At 44.3% G+C, this 19,433-nt stretch overlaps 1 protein-coding gene across 1 annotated transcript in view; it reads left to right on the top strand.

The window, feature by feature from the left end:
* med13a (mediator complex subunit 13a) overlaps positions 1–19,377 on the top strand; it is a 72,086-nt gene extending 52,709 nt beyond the window's left edge. The window contains exons 11-30 of the mRNA XM_041051005.1: positions 2,303–2,333; positions 2,824–2,945; positions 3,200–3,296; positions 4,811–5,022; positions 5,805–5,980; positions 8,410–9,332; positions 9,655–9,822; positions 10,413–10,636; positions 10,920–11,109; positions 11,374–11,791; positions 11,888–12,119; positions 12,712–12,903; positions 13,729–13,952; positions 14,497–14,639; positions 14,772–14,930; positions 16,024–16,212; positions 16,724–16,866; positions 16,962–17,126; positions 17,744–17,844; positions 18,217–19,377. Coding sequence (XP_040906939.1) covers positions 2,303–2,333; positions 2,824–2,945; positions 3,200–3,296; positions 4,811–5,022; positions 5,805–5,980; positions 8,410–9,332; positions 9,655–9,822; positions 10,413–10,636; positions 10,920–11,109; positions 11,374–11,791; positions 11,888–12,119; positions 12,712–12,903; positions 13,729–13,952; positions 14,497–14,639; positions 14,772–14,930; positions 16,024–16,212; positions 16,724–16,866; positions 16,962–17,126; positions 17,744–17,844; positions 18,217–18,349 — 4,242 coding nt within the window. The 3' untranslated portion in view covers positions 18,350–19,377. The remainder of the gene's footprint in view (positions 1–2,302; positions 2,334–2,823; positions 2,946–3,199; positions 3,297–4,810; positions 5,023–5,804; positions 5,981–8,409; positions 9,333–9,654; positions 9,823–10,412; positions 10,637–10,919; positions 11,110–11,373; positions 11,792–11,887; positions 12,120–12,711; positions 12,904–13,728; positions 13,953–14,496; positions 14,640–14,771; positions 14,931–16,023; positions 16,213–16,723; positions 16,867–16,961; positions 17,127–17,743; positions 17,845–18,216) is intronic.
* Positions 19,378–19,433: the final 56 nt, after the last annotated feature.

Below are 19,433 nucleotides of genomic sequence, written 5' to 3'. Positions count from 1 at the left end.
CTAAAAGGCAGCATAGAGTGTAACCACTTAATCCATGCCGTCCTCACTAGTTGACCGGAGTAAAAACAGAACAAGAGGGTTGATTTTAAGATCAGGGAGCAGCAATGTAGAAAATAGGCCATCAGCATCCTCAGCGATGCTGCAGTAAAAATAACGGTGTGGCCGCTTTCTGCATGCATCCGCTTTCACTGCCCAAGTCTAAATGAACACGAAGCCATCCCTGAATCCCCATTGTTAGCTGATCCCAGAGGAGCACAAAATAGTTTGCCTGTCCAATTTCCTTTAGTTGTTATGGTTTTCCTATTTGATCTGCCCCTCTCCCTGCTTCCCCTTCTCTCTGTATTCCTCTGCTCTGCCTCTGGGGTTGTTGGCTCCGGTTCCAGACAAGGGCCACCTGTTAGCTGTGGGTTGCCCCTAGCATGGAAAGGGAGCTTCGGTGTGTGTATGTGTGTGTGTGCGTTTCCTGGTCTGTGTGTTTGCAGCAGGCTTGGCGGAGCCTGGAGTCTAAGCAAAGCAACAAACCTGGCTCACTGAACCATTAAGCTTAAAAAGCGCACTCAAATATTTTCCCTCTCTCCTGGCTGGTGAAGACCCCGCTGCACGCCCCCCGGTCTGTGTTGGAATATAAGGGTGAAGGCAGCTCTCAGTGGAGAGGAGAGTCCCCAAAGAGCAGCCTGTGCAATGGAGCCCTACCACTGTCTGTCTGCTTTACGTGCTGTGTGTGTGTGTGTGTGTGTGTGTGTGTGTGTGTGTGTGTGTGTGTGTGTGTGTGTGTGTGTGTGTGTGTGTGTGTGTGTGTGTGTGTGCACTCACAGACATGTGGGTTCCCCCTTTTCTCTGATTTTTACTTAAGACTAATAATTTCATAGTGTTAGAACCATTTTTCTTGAGAATCTTTGTCATTCATTATGACTGCAGCATACTTAACCTCCTACCTGACTGATGTAGGATATGAAGCTGGAACAACAAGAGAGGTTCCTCTCAATAGATTAATTTTGTCCATCAAGATGAAAGATTGCGATTCCAGTAATTATTCCCAGCCGTTTTTTTCTCTTATTTTAAAAGAATGGATTCGGAGCTTAACAAGCTGTTACGTCTTCCTTATTCGTTACTTGTCAAACCACTAAACCACTTACTGGTTGCTGCTATAGACCTGATATAAACTGAACACGAGTATCTCCAATCATCAGACTGTGAAATCTTCAAACGGGAGAGATATTGACTCTGCTGCAGGCCGTTTGACACGTGTGCCGTAATGGACCATCATCAGATCACCATACCATTGCACAGAAGTGGTGCACCTATATCAGTGCCTGCTGAATTAAGCATAAGATACATGCATGGAAACGGCTTCAGATAGAGGAGGAAAGCATTTGAGATGGAGGCTTCATGCAGGCAGCAGTCGAGCAAGCTTTTGCAATAAGTAAAGACTCCACACATACGCACTTTCCCACCCAAGGCCAGGTTATTGATAAGGGGTTAAGGCATCATTACCACCTATAGATTGTGGCCTTGGTGCGGATGTTGTGCTCTGCTGTAGATTGGTCCTTTAAGGGAGACAGATTAAAGCCTGCGTTACTCAGAGAAAAGCCCTGGAGCGTAATGAAATCAATGGCTAAGACATAACATTCCTGTTCCCCAGCTAGCACTGCTCAGCACACAGTGTACACACAACCCATCATAAGAGCTCAGACACACATACACACACTCACACAGAAGGCCAGCCCTCCCAGATATTGATGTCTGGGTGGGAGCCTAAGAGACCATTCCTTGGATCATGATTTCACTGTGATCCGCACTGGAAATCTCATTTGCCACCGCAGAGGCAAACAGTCCCTTTCCTCTGTTCTTCTGTTCCTGTCCAATTTTCTCTTTTATTGCTATTTCATTATTATAGTATTATTATTATTATTACTTTATTTTAGCTATTTATTTGCACTGATTGGAGAAAGCACCTTCTATTGTAAGTTGAGTCTGCAGTTTGTGTATTCTGTTTTGTGATTATCTGTCTCTGGTCCAGTCATATGTATTTGTATAGTTCTTAATCACAGTTAGAAGCTTAAAGTATTTCACTCTCCCACATTTTAACATAGTAAAGAAACAGACTAACCAGCACATGGGCTCTTATTAAGAACTTGGGAAAGCTTCATCGACATGCGATTGTATTTTTATACAATTAATCTGTCTGGATTGTACATTCTGAGCATTGTTTAATGAAATATTCACATTTGATAGATGTTTCTGGGTATGTGTGACTAGTCGTTCCTTCTTCTGACCCTCTCGTCTTTCTTTTTCCTCACAGGGTGAAGATGGAGGAACAGGTCCATCAGATGGTAAGGAATGGCTTTATTTCCTAATGACCTTCTTACTTTTCTGTCACAAACACACAGAATCGTACCTCCACCTTCAGAAAATCTGGACAGTGAAGCCTAAAGGTACACGCTGCATCTCAGTGGTCATTCAGGTCCGAGGAAGCAGCATATTGAATAAAACCTTTTAACTCAGTCTCTCCAATATGTCAATAGAAACTCCACACATTCACTAAATGAGGATTTGTTTAGTTATTTCAGTTATTTCTTACTTAAATCTCATACACTAGATTCATCATATCACATGCATTCCCATAACTGAATGTAGAAGAAAATGTTTTTTCCTTGATTGAAGAGAGTGTGAAGTGAGGCCTCTCAGCCCATTAGCTTTAACAGTCACAGCTTGAAGCACAGTTTTTGCCTTTCATTGACACCCAGCCATCTACTTGTGGACATTAGCTGTTGGAAGCCTGATATTTTCATATTAACATTAGCAATGTACGTGTGTGTACAGATGCTCAGCGGGCGGCGGCTCACAACCGCATGGCTTCCACCAGCCTGATCCATGAGACAGATCTGGTGGTGTCCATCAATGACCTGGACAACCTGTTCAACTCGGACGAGGATGATCTGGGGGTGAGTAGAGACGTTGGCTCACACTGCAGTCCATATTTCATTACACAGGGTGTGGTCTGGCACTGTGTGTGTGTTTCCATTGACATTCATGTGCCAGAGCAGTGTCTCCACTCTGCCTGTCATTAGCTGACAACTCTCACTACCCACTGCAGTTACTCTAAGAAGATGTCTTGTGTTATACTGACTTTCAGGTTACTGAAATGGTCAGGCGCTAAAATTTCTTTCTTTTTTTTTTTTTTTTTTCTTGTCCGCAGCCTGGTAACCGGAACCGAAACCTTGTCAACGTAACCGATGACAAATTTGGCAACAAGGAACCAAAGCCATCCACTTTAGACCCTGTCTCCTGCATTAGTATGTATCTCTACACCTGTCTCTACTGATGTTTCTCTCTCTTCTCCCTCAACACTGACTCTTTAAGTGTCTCTTAAGCTGTAGGGATGGATTTGCCTCAAGTGTTAAATCTGGAATTCAGATTTGTCGTGCCTGTGAGCCCCATGAAAATTAAGAATGATACACTGAGATTTTGCCAGAAGCCATTTCAGTCTTAAATGTAGCCTTCCCCCAGCTCGCAATTTCATCTAAGTGAAATGGCATCATATCCTTTAATCCACTAAAATTAAGGCTTTTACTACTCCAGCATCACTGATGCTCACACTTGGCTTTGCCACCTAGTGGTGAAGAATATGGCTGTAACGAACTTCAGAGTGCATCTGTGTTTGGCTCATAACTAACAGCTTAGGGCCGTCGTGTAGCTGCTGTCTTGTTGTCTCCTTTGTTGCCACACTGCAGGCTCTCTGTACAAACACAAGAGTCTTACTTTAAAGTTACACCTAATTTGTGGTTTTGACCACAATTACACCAGTATTTTAACTGGTATTTATTGTTAGGTTTGAGCTCAGGGACACTAATGTAGAACTAAAGAGAATTTAAGGACACTTTATATTTTACTGTGCAGCAAATTGGTCTCAGATCAACCATTTTCCTTTAGTTTTATGAACAGATAATTCACATTCCTAAACTCTGCTCTTTTACTATGAATTGTATTTGTAAGCCCCCTTGGATGCATCTTAGAATTATTAAACTGGTAACAGAGTTTGTGACCTCTGGTATTTCAGACATTTAGATGTTTCCTGTGGACCTCTTTACATAGAGTCTTTTCACCAGGAAACCTGACATGCTAGAGTAGAGTTATGTAAACAAGAGCTGATAAAAAAAAATAATAAATTAGAAAGAAATATAAAAAGAAAGTGCTCAGGCTTTTTCCCATCTTTCAGCTGTGCATAATGAGCTCTGCTGGATTGTGTAAATTCTCAGTAATATACAGTGAAAAACTATGGTACTGCATAGGTAATTATGACAAACTATGTAAACATGTCATCAGTCGTGGGTGAGAAGCCCGTTTGACTTCAAACATGTCTAATAAGTGTTCAACGGTTTTGTATTTGCGTGGTAGCTGCCTTCAACAACACCTCCTTGTCATATCTGGTTGCAGAACAAGGAAACGTACATCAGCTAGCTTGTTGACAGAAGCTGTATTAACAAACAACAGACTTCTAACAGCTTAAAATTATACATCTCACCTTGTTGAGTCATCCACATGATGCACATCATTGTTATCCTAAGAAATGAGTCATGTCTCAAAGTGCTAAGATTTAGGGCAATTATAATATTGGAATAAAAAATATAATTAAATTTATCTCATTATCAGCACGTTTAGCCGTGTAAGCTGTGTGATAAGGGCGACCATGTTGAAATAGGTTTTTGACTTTCTTTCTACACTCATTCCTCTTATTAAGACATTAACACATTATAATCCTGACCGCCCACATATTCTGATAACCCCTTGTTTCTCCCGCTCTCACCAGGCTCAGCAGACCTGCATCAGATGTTTCCCACACCTCCCTCACTGGAGCAGCACATCATGGGCTACTCACCCATGAACATGTGCAGCAAAGAGTATGGCAGCATGGAGCCCAACCCAGGCATGACCACACTGGATGGCACTTCCTCTCTGGGGGGCCTCTTCAAGATTGAGGTGGAGGAGAGCTTCTGCAGCCCGAAGCCATCTGAGATCAAGGTGGGTCTAGACTTAGTAAATCTTGTCAGGTGTTATTACAGTGTCCAGTACAAGTGACTGAGCCAACAGGTGGATTTTACTGCCAGAACCAATAGATGTCATAAGTCAAAGTGAGTGATTGCTGGTGGATATGTGTTCTTCACTGTGGTCATTTTCAGTGAGACACTGTCCTTTAGATTAGGAATCCAGGGTTTATTCCCTGTCAACAAGCATATCCAACAGTAGACCTGAAGATAATGTGAGGTCTAGTCTGTACTCTACCACAGAGGTTTTCAACTGGGATACCAATATTTTTAGATTCAGTCTGACTTAAGCTTTTGAGGATATCACTGTCTCTGTTGTCCACCGTAAATAAACATATGTCCACTAAGTAATCACAGAAATAAAGATGCCCTTTATAAAGCCAGAACATTATGTTTTTAAGATTTGTTCAGTCTCACATTAACCCAGTGATAGATGTCAGCAGGAACTGTTCAAACATAATGCGACATATGTTTAAGTGACCATAAATCACCTGCGCTGTGAAGTATCCTAATGAGTAGATGATGCCTCTGCATGCATCATATTTCATTTTCTGCAGCATGTTTAAACTCCAGCTAGGAAATGGAAATTTTCAGTATAGACGAGGTGTGATTATAAGTAATATACTTAGATGAAGTTACTTAGAAGAAGCAGATGCTGTGTTTATAGGATTAGAGGGTAGCAGCGTCTTACTGTTGATTCGTCTCATCCCATTTTTCTATTTTTCTGCCTTACTGACTTATTTTCTGTCCATCATGTAGGACTATTCGTTTGTGTACAAGTCAGAGCTGTGCCAGGCCTTTGTAGGCTGCTCCATGTTTGCTCCTCTGAAGGCATTGCCCAGCCAGTGTCTCCCACCTATCAAAATACCAGAGGACTGCATTTACCGACCAAGCTGGACCATGGGCAGGGACATGACCTTCCTCAACAAGGACAGGTATGTCTGTGCTCCTGTCTGATTTTTATCTCTCTGAACTCTCTGGAATTGGTTCAGATTTTTTAGCTTCTTTCAGAAATTTCTTCAAATTTATCATGATGATCTGAGCAGAAGGTTACTGAGGCATTGTGATTTAGGTTTGCAGAAGACATGCCAAGGCTGTGCTGGCTGGTTTGTGTGTGGTGTGCAAGGAAGCATGTCTTTATTCACTCTGGTCCCTTTCTGTCCACACATACTCTGGTCTCTGCATGGACACCCCCTTAAGGCCAGTTTATACTTCTACGTGGAATCAAATCCATAGGTACCATGTAGTCGTGTACCCTTCACTGCAGCCTGACATAAATAAATACCTCCCTACAGTGGCGACGCAGACCACGACAGCTGTGATTGGTCTGCTTGGTAGTATAAGCATTTCTCTCTGCTCCTTCTTCTCCGCCATTTTCAAACTGAGGTGTACAGGAGTTCCACGTACATGGACCAAATCGAGGACCAAAACATGGACCCCACCACCTACTAGCCTTTTGACAGTGTGATTGCAGAGCGATGCAGACACACCAGTGCACGAGTGTAAGTGCTGACAATGGCGTAGGCCACGGTGTAGGCGCTGCGTCGATCCTACTCAGAAGTATACACCAGCCTTTAGCAGGCAGCTCAGTTTCCCATGCATGGCTGCCTTAGGCAGTGCAGGGAAATGACTAAGTGTAAAATGCCCTCTTGGTTGAAGATGAGGATTATCACTGAAGTGGTGAGATGGGCCCCCACAGCGGCTCCATGCCACCTCAGTGCTCATAGCAGCTTAGAGTCTTTAGTATATCTTTCACTGTTTTTCTTAACCACAATTTCAGTTTATCAGAAGAAAATGAACCTGGATTTTGTTCTATTGATTTTGTGGTTCTCTGTAATTAGGGTAGTAGACCCTTAGTACATCTGTATGGATTTAATTTTGTTATACTCATGTGTTGTGTTCACCTGGGAACATGAAATCTGGCAGGCTCACCAGACTTAAGGGGTTCTCTGATCTATGTCTAATCTTGTGATTCTGAGGATAAACTTTCACCATCAGACACTTCTTCTTCTTCTTTAGGTTTTTAACAGCGTCAACTTCACTTTGTGTCTTTGGCTGAATTTTATTGTGTAAAATTCACCATAAACCGGTCAGTTCTGAAGAAACAACACCAACCCTGTAAACTGGCCTGGAGCAAATGCATGTTTCCTCAGTCGTGGCAGTGATTGGAAAATATTTGTGCTTATGAACTATCAGTGAGTTGGAAATGTTGACTGACTTTTTTTTTTTTTTTTTTTTTTTTTTACAAAAACAAAGGGATCGTTTTTGTTGCAGCTAATTGCAGCTGTGGGGTCATACACTGGCCTGATGATGATGATGATGATTAATAATAATTTGGAACATTTCTCCTCTAGTAAAAATACACAGGAGCATGTCAGGAATGTAGAGCACAACAAGCAACGGGGGTGGTCAAATTTGAAACACTTTTAATTACTGTAATATGAGTAGTGTGTAACTGGACTGCAAAACCTGTTTAAAGTGGACTGTGCAGGGAGGGAGAGGTGTCTGGACTTGGCTAAGCTCGGCCAAAGACCAAATAATCATGGGTAAAGATCTGATAATGTGTCGGTGCTGCCTTCACGCCTGCGTCCCATCTTGAACGTGCCCTGGCTGCAGGGGAGAGAATTGTGCTGGGACTTCCTTCTAATGGGTCTCTGCCAGGAGTTGTTCCCCACATACAGCTAGGGACATGATGTGCTCACCCTCCCTCCCTCCCTCTCTCTCCTGCTTTCTCATACACTCTCTCCCTGCTTCCTCACAGTTGCCTGCCAGCCCAAAAATAAACCTTACCTCAGAGGGGCGCTTGCTGAAATGTTTATTGAATGTCTTTCTCTCTCTCCCTCAGCTTCTTTACGCTTCTCATTCTCTCTCTCCCGCATTCTTGTTCTCTCATGTGTAAACATGTGCAGTCTAAGCCCACTCTGCATTCCTTTTGTAGTTAAATGTGGTCGTGGCCTACTGCCTTATTACTCACACAGTCTTCACTAATGCAGCCCGACAGTCGGATAACGATAGATTGTTATTTGAAACCATGTAAAGGGCATTGTTGATTTGGTTAAAAACCAAACAAACCAAAAAAAAGTTATGTTCTAGTACAGGACGCCTGCTTTATTCTCATGCAACAATTGAATATCAAGTTCATCATGAGGTGTTGAACCTAATTCTCTTCTTTTCTTCTGTGCTGAACATGGGAAGTTAATATTGTTTACATTGGAACCTGTGATTTGAATAAGGATCATTTTGTAATTGTCCACATGACTTTGTCCATGTCGTCGTGTCTTTTCCACTGTCAGACATGCAGTAGTGCCTTCTTTTAGTTGAAGTGCCTTTTCTAATTCATGTCCTTGAATCTTTCTGTCCTCAGTAACATCCCCAGTGTGGGCAGCACCATGGACCAGGACTACACCCAGACTTACACCCCTCAGACCCACACGCCCTTCATGTCCAACAGTGCTCCACCAAGTAACAGTGGCGCTGGCATCCTGCCTTCACCTGCCACCCCGCGTTTCTCTGCCCCCACCCCTCGTACGCCACGCACCCCGCGAACACCTCGGGGTCCTTCCAGCGTCCAGGGCTCACTCAAGTACGAGAATTCCGACCTGTACTCACCAGCGTCCACCCCCTCCACCTGCCGGCCGCTGAACTCAGTGGAGCCGGCCACAGTACCCTCCATCCCCGAAGCCCACAGCCTCTACGTCACTCTCATCCTCTCCGAGTCAGTCATGAACCTCTTCAAGGACTGCAACTTTGACAGCTGCTGCATCTGTGTGTGTAACATGAACATAAAAGGAGCTGATGTGGGCGTGTACCTGAGCGATCCCATCGGCGAGGCCCAGGAACCCTGCAGCTGCGGCTTCAGTGCTGTGGTCAACCGGCGTTACGGCAATGGCTCAGGCCTCTTCCTTGAAGACGAGCTGGATATCATCGGCCGCGGTTCGGATGTCAGCAGAGAGGCAGAGAAGCGCTTTGAGGAGCTGCGGCTATACTCACTGGAGAGAACTGGAGTTGGGAGGGGCGACCGCATCCCAGATGAGCTGATTCTGCTCCTGCAGGACCAGTGCACCAACCCATTTTCACCCATTTCAATTCTGGAGCATGACATAGTGACACGGGGGCCAAGCGGGGTCCCTGTACCGCCCTGTGTGAGAGTGGAAGAGAGGGACTACCACAGCGACTGCTACATGGCTCTGGAGCATGGCAGGCAGTTCATGGACAACATGTCAGGTGGCAAAGTGGATGAGGCGCTGGTCAAAAGCACCTGCCTGCACCACTGGGGCAAACAAAACGGTGAGGAATAAGACATTTTCTAAAATGATCATACATGTCAAAAAATGATGTTTTACATTTTTAGGTTTTGTACATATCCGGCTGTTTTTAGTGCAACATAAAAATTGCTGAAAGAAGTTGAAGAAATAATCATTATTTTATTATTTTCAAAAATCATTTTGAAGAGAAAAATACCTATGACTAAATTTAAGTCTAAAAGACTTGTTGATAAGCAAACTGACATGTCTACTCTTTTTTTTTTTTTTCCTTTGGTGCAGCCAGAGCGTTGGTTTCTCATGTTGTGATTAATCTTTACTTTCCCCTCTTCTGTTCTGTTTTCCAGCGGTGGATGTGAGTGCTCTATGCTCTCAGGACGTGCTGCGGGCACTAATGTCCCTCCAGCCTGTACTTCAGGACGCAATCCAAAAGAAGAGGACGGTGCGGTCGTGGGGGGTTCAGGGTCCTCTCACCTGGCAGCAGTTCCACAAGATGGCTGGACGTGGCTCTTACGGTAAACTGGGGGAAAACTATCTGTTTAATATACAGTCCTGACTAAAGATTTGCTACCATCAGGTGTTATGTTAAAATCAGGTGTCAGTAAGTGTTGTTCACCACATATACCATGAAGGTGTCACATTTTTCTGTAAAGACGAAAAAAAAAAAAGATTCTTGGAAAAATTCCCTGCCATTAAAAGCACAAAATACTCGACTTGTCATCCTGAGCACAAAAATATTTGTTTTTCTAAAAGGATTACCAGTCAAATCCGTGATATCAACTCTGATGGTAGGTGTTAGTGAGCGTGACATTTTGGAATGTGTGTGTCTTGAGGTAGAAAAAAAAAAAACCCCGGATGTTGTCAGATCAATAGGCAGCGTGGTCCCTCTGCTGTGGTCCAGATGTCAGCTCTGTTGGGAGGAGCTGTCAGATTGTTTGGTGACCTCAGATTCTGATGCACAGTGGAGGGCAGGAAGAGGAGGGAGGGGGGCAGACACCTTACCTGTTAACATCACTCGCTCACTGTTCTTTCTTTCTTTGTGTTTCTTTCTACCTCCTTCCACACTTTTTTTTCTCCTCCTCCGCCTTCCACCTCACTCCCACAGGCACTGATGAGTCCCCAGAGCCCCTGCCCATCCCCACCTTCCTGGTGGGTTATGAGTATGACTTTGTGGTACTGTCTCCTTTTGGTCTGCCCTACTGGGAGAAACTCTTGCTGGATCCCTTTGGCTCCCAGCGGGACATTGGGTACCTGGTGGTTTGTCCTGACAACGACGCCCTGCTGAGCGGCGCCAAGAGCTTCTTCCGAGACCTCACAGCTGTCTACGAGGTACAGACTCTGAAGAAGGGTGCAGACCCCTCAGTGTTAGTGCTGTACAAATGTAACACTGCTTTACTCGTCTCCAGCCCATGGGGAAAAAAACATTTTTTCTTGGAAACATGTCAGTATATATGAACATATTTTGATGATGAAATGATGAATGTAAAAAAAGAACTGCAAATCCAAGTGCAGCTCCACTCAAGCCTCCATTCTTTAACTAGTTTCACGTTAAATTACATTTCATATAAACGATGCTCCTCACCACACTGCCTCTATCTGTGTTTTCCTACAGTCATGTCGACTAGGCCAGCACCGGCCCATTTCCAAAGGCTACCCCGACGGCATCGTCCTCGTCGGCGGCAGCGGAGCCAAGAACCTTGTGGATCAGCCAGTGAGCGACTGGTTCCTCAAGGCTGCCAGCAGCAACAGCGACGCCTTCACTAAGCTCAAACTCTATGCACAAGTGTGCCGCCACAACCTCGGTACATGTCACTTACAGCCTGTCACGTAACTGCTGCATTTCACTTGGTCTTTGGTTCAGTCAGCTCTTTTTTTGCTGAGTTTCCACCTTCGACACCGCTTGGTTTCGTTATTGTAAAAAGGCTAGCTAGAGACTTGACTGCTTTAAAGAGAGCAGATCTTTGAAATGGGAAAGAGGAGTGATCAGTGTAGGAGGAGGTCAAGTTAAAATGGAATAAACTGAATGTCTTTTTATTTCCTCCGTGTGTTGCTCTTTCTCCCTTTAGCTCCATACCTCGCATCACAGCCATTGGACAGTTCCCTCCTCACACAGCCCAGTCCCCCGCCCTCGTCCAGCCAGTCATCTTCCGCACAACTGTCTAGCTCCGCCTCCAGCTCAGTGGGCCAGCAGGGCTCAGTGAACGCTGCAGGCTCCTCTGTTCCCAACAGCAACAGCAGCAACACTGGGTCTGGAAATGGCTCTGCATCATCCAACAGCCTGGTGACATCCTCAGGCCAGCCTGGCAGCGGAATGCCGTCTGCCAAGCCCAGCTCATTCCCCCCCTTTGGGAGCATGGGCAGCCAGGGCCAGGGAGGGGGCCCCCAGAGTGGACAGCTGGGACAGCAGGCTGGTACCCAGAATACCGGAACCTCAGGGGACAACTCCAGCAGCCAGGCCCAGGGGCCCACAGAGCCTCCTGAAAGGTGCGGCAGGACATGTAACCCTGCTCTAGGAAAGCTGAAAATTATTCTCTTGTCCAAGATAAGTTTTATAATACTATGTGTGTGATCTTTCCTCAGCACTTTGGAACGAGAGAAGGTGGGCGTGCCCACGGATGGGGAGTCCCATGCCATCACGTATCCACCTGCTATTGTTGTTTACATTGTGGACCCCTTCAGCTACGAGGAGGCCGACGGCAGTGCGGGCCCAGTGCCGGCCCACTCCAGTGTTTGGACGCTGGGCTTGTTACGCTGCTACCTTGAGATGCTTCAGTTCCTTCCCGCCCACATCCGCAATTCTATTTCTGTACAGGCAAGTGAAGTTCTTGAGAGAGCCATATTTTTTTTTATTGCTGGCCATATGTTGTTTCGTTGTCATAACATTAATTCCATGAGTGGAAAGGTGTTAATTGTGTATTCGGTGTCAGTGTGTCAATTACTCTTTAATGGCACAAGGATCACACTTTTGTTGGCATTATTGCCAACATATCCGTCATCATCAGAGGTAGTAAATAGTTTATGATTACAAACAGTGTACTGTGAGTGACCAAAAAAATAGGAACACCTTACCTAAAATGATGAGAAATGTATTATTCACGACTTCTGCACAGTTCAGTGCACCTCCCCATGTTTTGCATGTAAATGCCTCCAGATTAGACTCTGGGGTCTTCTTCACTGATGATTGGGATCCTCAGCTTTTTATATATTGGTCACTTAGTGTTTATGGAGATTATTCGTGTATATTCAGTGACTCTAAAAAGTTTTCATATGCTCATTTGCCACTTTTTTATCTCAGTAGTAGATATTGCAGTAGTGGAGGTATTGTTGGAAAGAGTGCAGAGTTCTTGCTTTATATTTCGGTTGCCCACTTCTAAATACTTTTTTTTTTTTTTTTTTAATTGCAGATTGTCCCCTGCCAGTACCTGCTTCAGCCAGTACGAGGCGAAGACCGTCATATCTACGCCCAGCACCTCAAGTCTCTAGCCTTCTCTGTCTTCGCTCAGTGTAGACGGCCACTGCCCACCTCTACCAACGTCAAGTCGCTAACAGGCTTTGGCCCAGGCTTGGCCATTGACACCGCACTGAAGAGCCCAGAGGTAAATGCCATAAACAGCCATGTTGTGGAAGTTGTACTTCAATTACTTTGACATAATCTATATGTAAAAGCAGCTGCGCTAACATACAGTCGCAGTTCAGCTCTGTAGTAGCAGCACCCTGTTAGCATCAACATGCTCACGTTGTCCTCTGATCGATAGGCAAGCAAACAGAGGCTGACACTGTGGCCCAGGCAGCAGCATTTCAGGAGCTTTCAGCTCCCCAGCCAGACCTGAACCTGACCTGGGATGACCCGGTCTTTTGCCCCGGCTGTGTTCAGTCTGCTACTGAAAATAAAGAAGGCAATGAGATATAGAGTTTTTAGTGCTAACCATCCTCGTAGTTTTTGTTCTGGAACAGGACCAAGGGAACTTGTAACCCTCTCCTACTCCACAGTTTTCTTTCCATTATCTGCTTGGCTAGCTCCCTGAGACCTCCATAATGGGATCTTGACTCCAGGTTTAGACAAAGGGGCGCTTTAGATCAGGACCTAATTCAGTTGACTTCCTTCCATGCAGCCAGTGCTGCCTTTTCCCTTCAACACACTGGCAAATCTTTCGCTGCCTTGCTGGGGGAACTGGGATACGGATGGGACAATGGGAGCGACACAAGAGACAGTTTTTCATGCACAGATTCTTCGAATATGAGCTGAGCAGAAATTAGGATTGAAAGGAAGGATTTCCTGTGGCAGTGAAAATCCAGCAGCCAATCATGTGCTCAAAATGAACTTATCCGGAGCTCGCCCAGTTGTTTATTCCTTGGTTTATAAGGGCTCAACATTTATCACTAAATCCTTTATCCTGACGTCTTCACCTCCCAATCTGCAGAGGCCGGAGTGTCTGCGACTCTATACACCTCCGTTCATTCTGGCACCGGTGAAGGACAAGCAGACGGAGCTCGGGGAGACGTTTGGGGAAGCATCGCAGAAATACAATGTGCTGTTTGTAGGATACTGTCTGTCCCACGACCAACGCTGGCTCCTGGCTACATGCACTGACCTGTATGGGGAACTGCTGGAGACCTGCATCATCAACATTGATGTGCCCAACAGGTAGGACCACCATCAGCACCTCAGTTGTTATTACTGTCACACTGTGGTCTTTTTGTTTATAGTGCAGTTACGGTGCATGTAGTTATTTTTTGTGCACTCACACCAGTATAGTAAATCTTGGAGAGCGACTTGGCATCATTCTCCACACTCTCGACTGGTTTATGTTTCTCTGTGAATATCACACATTCAGTCACAGCTGCACAACATGTATATGACCTTACAAAAGGTGCCTGGCAGCTTTCGCTCATCCTCAAAATGTGTCTGCTTGATATCAAAACTGTGATTTGTGCGTCAGTTATGTCATGCTAGCTGTCAAATGACACTTTTGGCTGAAATATAAATTAGACTTGAGAGGAAAAGGCACATAGCTGCCAGCCAAGCATGGTCTGCACGGACCCACACACTCCTGAGAGGAGGTTCACCTTCATCAGTCTGAAGAGTCCCGACTCATATTTTAAACCACCTCTGATTAATAGCTAAGCACGCTGTAATTACACCAGACGATGGAAAGGGGTTTTGACATGTGTCTGTTCATGTTCCGCAGGGCGAGGAGGAAAAAGGGCTCGGTCCGTCGGCTCGGCCTACAGAAGCTGTGGGATTGGTGCTTGGGACTAGTTCAGATGACATCGGTCCCCTGGAGGGTGGTGATTGGCAGACTGGGCAGGATAGGGCACGGAGAATTAAAAGGTAAAGAGGATTGTCCTGCTAAAAAGCTTTTTCATGACACAAAAAAAAAAAAAAAACAAGACACAAGACACTCAGGTGTTTTTCCACCACTTGCTCGTTCATCCCTGGTGCTCTCCCCTCTTGATGTTCCAGACTGGAGTATTCTGCTGAGCAGGAGAAACCTCCAGTCACTGAGTCGCCGCCTGAAGGAAATGTGTCGAATGTGTGGCATCTCCGCCTCAGATACTCCCAGCATCCTCAGCGTGTGCTTGGTTGCCATGGAACCCCAGGGATCCTTTATCATCATGCCAGGTACATTGCACACTAGGAAAATGTTTGATATACTTACTATCTTTTTTTAATATACATTTCTCATCTGAGTTGCATTATTCTTCAAAGTAAGGCAGCGCTGATGTTTGTGTGTGTGTGTGTGTATGTATGTGCGGCATGATGGATGGCAGCAGCATATCACAATCCATGTCCCCTCCTTGTCCAGAGCAGATTGATGGCAGGGAAGATCATGTACCTTTCGCTCATAAAGCACTATCTGTCAGATGCCCATTGATCTCAATGCAGTGTGATGGAGAGCCAGATCAATGGGTTTATTTTGGGAAACGAGTGGGGGATTGCCAGTGCATCATACCAGGATTGTGTTGAGTGATGCTTGGCCGAGGACATCTCCCTCCTAAAAAGCTCTTCAAGCTGAAAGAGATTAGAAAAGCTGTGTTAGCCTCAGATGTACAAACATGCCAAATGAGGGGGGGGGGGTTACTTCACTGTAACGTTGGACTTTAACTTGAAGACGTGCACAGAACAGAACAGCTGTCCTGATATTTGACATTTTTAAACTTTTTTAAAAATGACCATTTTAAATGAATTCAATCAATATCGTGAAAAGACAACAATATTTCAACAGCCATTTGAGTGATTTTGCACGTGTGTTCTGACAGTGCTGAGCTCAAGGTATTTAGGTGTAAAATAAATAAGTTGTTGTTGTTTGTTTGACTTAGTTAAAGCTCACACACAGTTTATTGTAAAATAGTCATGTTGTTACACATTATGTAGAGAGACTGCATAACATGAAAAAACCATCAAAATGCCATGGAAGCCAGCACAAGTGGTGCTTATTACAGTTGATTAGAAATAAATTGATGTAACTTTATTTGTCAGTGGTTTCCTTTGCAGAATGCTGGAATACTACAAAGTCTGTTCCTTTTTTGAGTTATTTTTGTCCTTGGCTCAAACGTGGAGAATTTGCTCAGTCAGAGACAAGTTAAAGGAGTTTTTCACCCTGCAGAAAAAAAAATGACTGTGACCAGGATTCCTGTTTCGGTTCGTTCTGCTCAGCGACGCTGTCCTTTGACCCTTTTTTTTCTCTCTCTCCTTCCTCTGTGCATCCCATCAGACTCAGTGTCAACGGGCTCGGTGTTTGGCCGCAGCACCACCCTGAACATGCAGACATCCCAGTTGAGCACCCCACAGGACACCTCCTGCACCCACATCCTGGTCTTCCCCACCTCTGCCTTCGTCCAAGTGGCCAGCTCCAATTACACCAACATCGACCCCAACATCGACATCCTCAACGCCACCACTGGTCAGTAGCTCTCCCTCATCTATCTTGCAGTCACTGGGATCCTCTCGTGTTTTTAATCCAGTGTGGCTTATGCTGTTTGCTGGACCTTAAACAAACTCTCGGATTTTAAAGCAAAATGCAGCAATTACTGAAGTTTTCTCCTCTAATCTGGACTGTTTGTTTCTAAATCCTTCCTGTTTACTTTTCTGTTCTATTTAGAGTCTGTGCTGTAGCGGTGTATGCTTACATACTTAGTGCATCTACAGCACCCTCAAGTGTCTTCAGCTTATTTCCTTTGTGCAAATATATGTGTTGCCAGAAGTATGAATCATGGTCACTCACATTCCATACTCTACTAAATAGAAGTATTAACCCCTTAATGGCATGACAGTTAAAGCCGGACACAACATTATATTTTATGAATTGTATTTTGCAAAAGTTTGTGCCACAAAAAAATACAGATGAGCTAATCAGTAAAAAAGAAAACAACTTACCACTTCATTACATTTAATTATTCTCCTTTTCTCCTCAGATGGGTCTGATGCTATCGGGATCTTTGACCTGCTGGACCAGGAGAACGAGTTGGTGGACCCAGACATCATCAACATCTCGCCCACCACCTCACCAGTACACTCCCCTGGCTCTCATTACCACCACGGAGGTGATGGCAGTAAGGTGAGAAATGCACACGCACACATAAATGACTTTAAAGTACAAAGTGTTGTGTGTGACAGAAACAGAGCTAACCTTGAGTTCCCGCCTCATTGCAGGGTCAGAGTACGGACCGTATGGAGTCCCACGAAGAGGTCCCTAACCTCCTACAGCAGCCCTTGGCCCTTGGCTACTTTGTCTCCACGGCTAAAGCCGGCCCGCTACCCGACTGGTTCTGGTCAGCCTGTCCGCAGGCTCAGAACCAGTGTCCACTCTTCCTCAAGGTACCAGGCTCTGCCTTCTTTTTTCAGAGCTGCCTTTTTACACAAAAGCAGAGTGAAATCAAAGTGTTCTTTTCATGGTTTTTATGGAGGAACAGCAACACAGCTTAGTGAAACAGTTAGGGACTAGGTGAGGACACATCCGGGGTTAAAAGAGATACATGTAAAAAAAAAAAAAAAAAAACTGACAAGGCAACTATAGTAAAGAAGTTAGTCCTGTGATACTCTCCTTTGAGCACTAAGCATACATCGCTGTTTCCTTTCAAATGTAAACCACGAGCGAGTCTCTGCTGGAAGTTGAAAGAATTTTCAGACATCTTCGTAAATCAATTGCAAATCTGTTCTGTAGAGTTTTTCTTGCTCCTGTGACCCTACATCAGCAAGTGCTTGTTGGGGTAATTGGACCCTTGTGTGTAAACAAATGGCACATACAAGAAAACTGCTTCGCCACTTTTGATTTGCGGCGATATCCCTCGCTCCTGGAATTAGCTACAGACTCGGCGCTGCTGTCACTCTGCTATGAACGGGGCAATAATTATTTAGATGAGATGTAATAAAAGGTTAATAACTTCATTAAAATGCCACTGACACCACCTCTTTCCCCATGCTCCCGCTCTCAGGCCTCTTTGCACCTCCATGTGTCTTCAGTGCAATCAGATGAACTACTGCACAGCAAACACTCCCACCCCCTCGACTCCAATCAGACCTCAGACGTACTCAGGTAAACAACACCAGCGCACACTCCACCACAAGTGCACAAAATGCTGTTACCACCCTGCTGCCTGTGTTTCCAGGGTGATTGAAATGGTTGTTGGATAGAAAAAATACAGCGGATTAACATGTATTTGAAATACTGCTTTAGCCTAAAATGCTCTGTGTGCACTGTTTCTTATGTGTATTTGTTAATATCAGCCATGAATTGGATAGTTTTGCAAAATCTAATTATTATTTTATTTCTACAAGTCAAAGTCTGCAGAACATATATCATAATATTCAATATTTTGATGTTCAGCTGAGTTACAGACAGTGTATGGACCTGTAAATAACTCTACATGAAAAAAATAACTTGCTTTTCTTTTGTATGCCTGGACAGATTTGTACTGGAGCAGTACAACGCCCTCTCCTGGTTGACATGTGACCCGGCCACACAGGACCGACGATCATGTCTACCCATTCACTTTGTGGTGCTCAACCAGATGTACAACTTCATCATGAACATGTTGTAACCAACAGCCTGTTACAGGAAGGATGTAGGCGAAACATTTCAGAGAAGAGGAAAGCGACAACTCCAAAGGGAGTTTCATCAAGACTGAAGAAAATGGCAAGAACCAGACCAGAGTGTGGAGCTGGATCCTGCACCAAGATGGGATTAGACAGCTGTTTAAAGCTGAGACGGTCCTGTCCCCCCCCGTGGCTCTTACTGGTTGAGAACAACTGTCCTGTCCCTGTGATTTAAAGACATGCACATAGAGACAAGGGAATAAAGAAGAGGGGGAAACCAGAAGTTGAGTTGCAATTACTGAACGTGAGAGAATGACAGATCGGTTGTTATGGTATGTAGCATGGCAGCACAGTCACTGGCCAGTCTGTATCGGAGAGACAAGTCTATCTGTAAAGTTATTGGAAGAAAAGGGACATATTTGATCAACGAAAAAAAACTCAAGAATGGATCTTTGGTTTTAAGACCTGAAATTCCTTTTTATTCCTTTGGATGAAATAGTATCCAAACAAAATGCCTGCATCTATCTTATTTATTGTAAGTTTTTAAATGTATAATTTGTCTTATTTCTTAACCTCTTTTATATATAAAATGGAGAAGGTTTATATTACCTTCCTGCTTTAAAGCAATTGGTCTAAGATATATGTAATCGTCTTAATTAAAAAAAAACAACCAGGAAAAAAAATCCCATAAAAATTAAATAAAGTCCCAGTAGGTTGCTTTTAGAGTATTATTTTTTGTAATGGAGACAGAAATATTTGTATTGTCACAATGTACAGAAGAATTAGAGTGGAGAATTATGTTCCATGCCTTTGAGCATGAAGGACTTACAGCAAAGCTGTAGCTACAGAGGACTTGTACAGCAATGAACTTCACTGTGTTCAAATAAAGAGGTACATTGTTGTATATAGTATTTTATACCACACATTTAGACACAAAAACCAAACGGCAATATATATAAATAATTATATATGAATGCCATGCCAGCAGCTGGTGGTGTGGCTTCTGTTTTAGGAATAAAGTGCGTCAACTTATTTTCCTGTGCTTGTGTTTATTGCTTTGGGGGAAGGGGACTGTGATGTGCAATTGGA

Source organism: Toxotes jaculatrix, chromosome 12, assembly GCF_017976425.1.
Source record: "Toxotes jaculatrix isolate fToxJac2 chromosome 12, fToxJac2.pri, whole genome shotgun sequence".
NCBI lineage: Eukaryota > Metazoa > Chordata > Actinopteri > Toxotidae > Toxotes > Toxotes jaculatrix.
The sequence above is the reverse complement of the archived record's forward strand: the minus strand, read 5'-3'. Positions and strand labels throughout refer to the sequence as shown.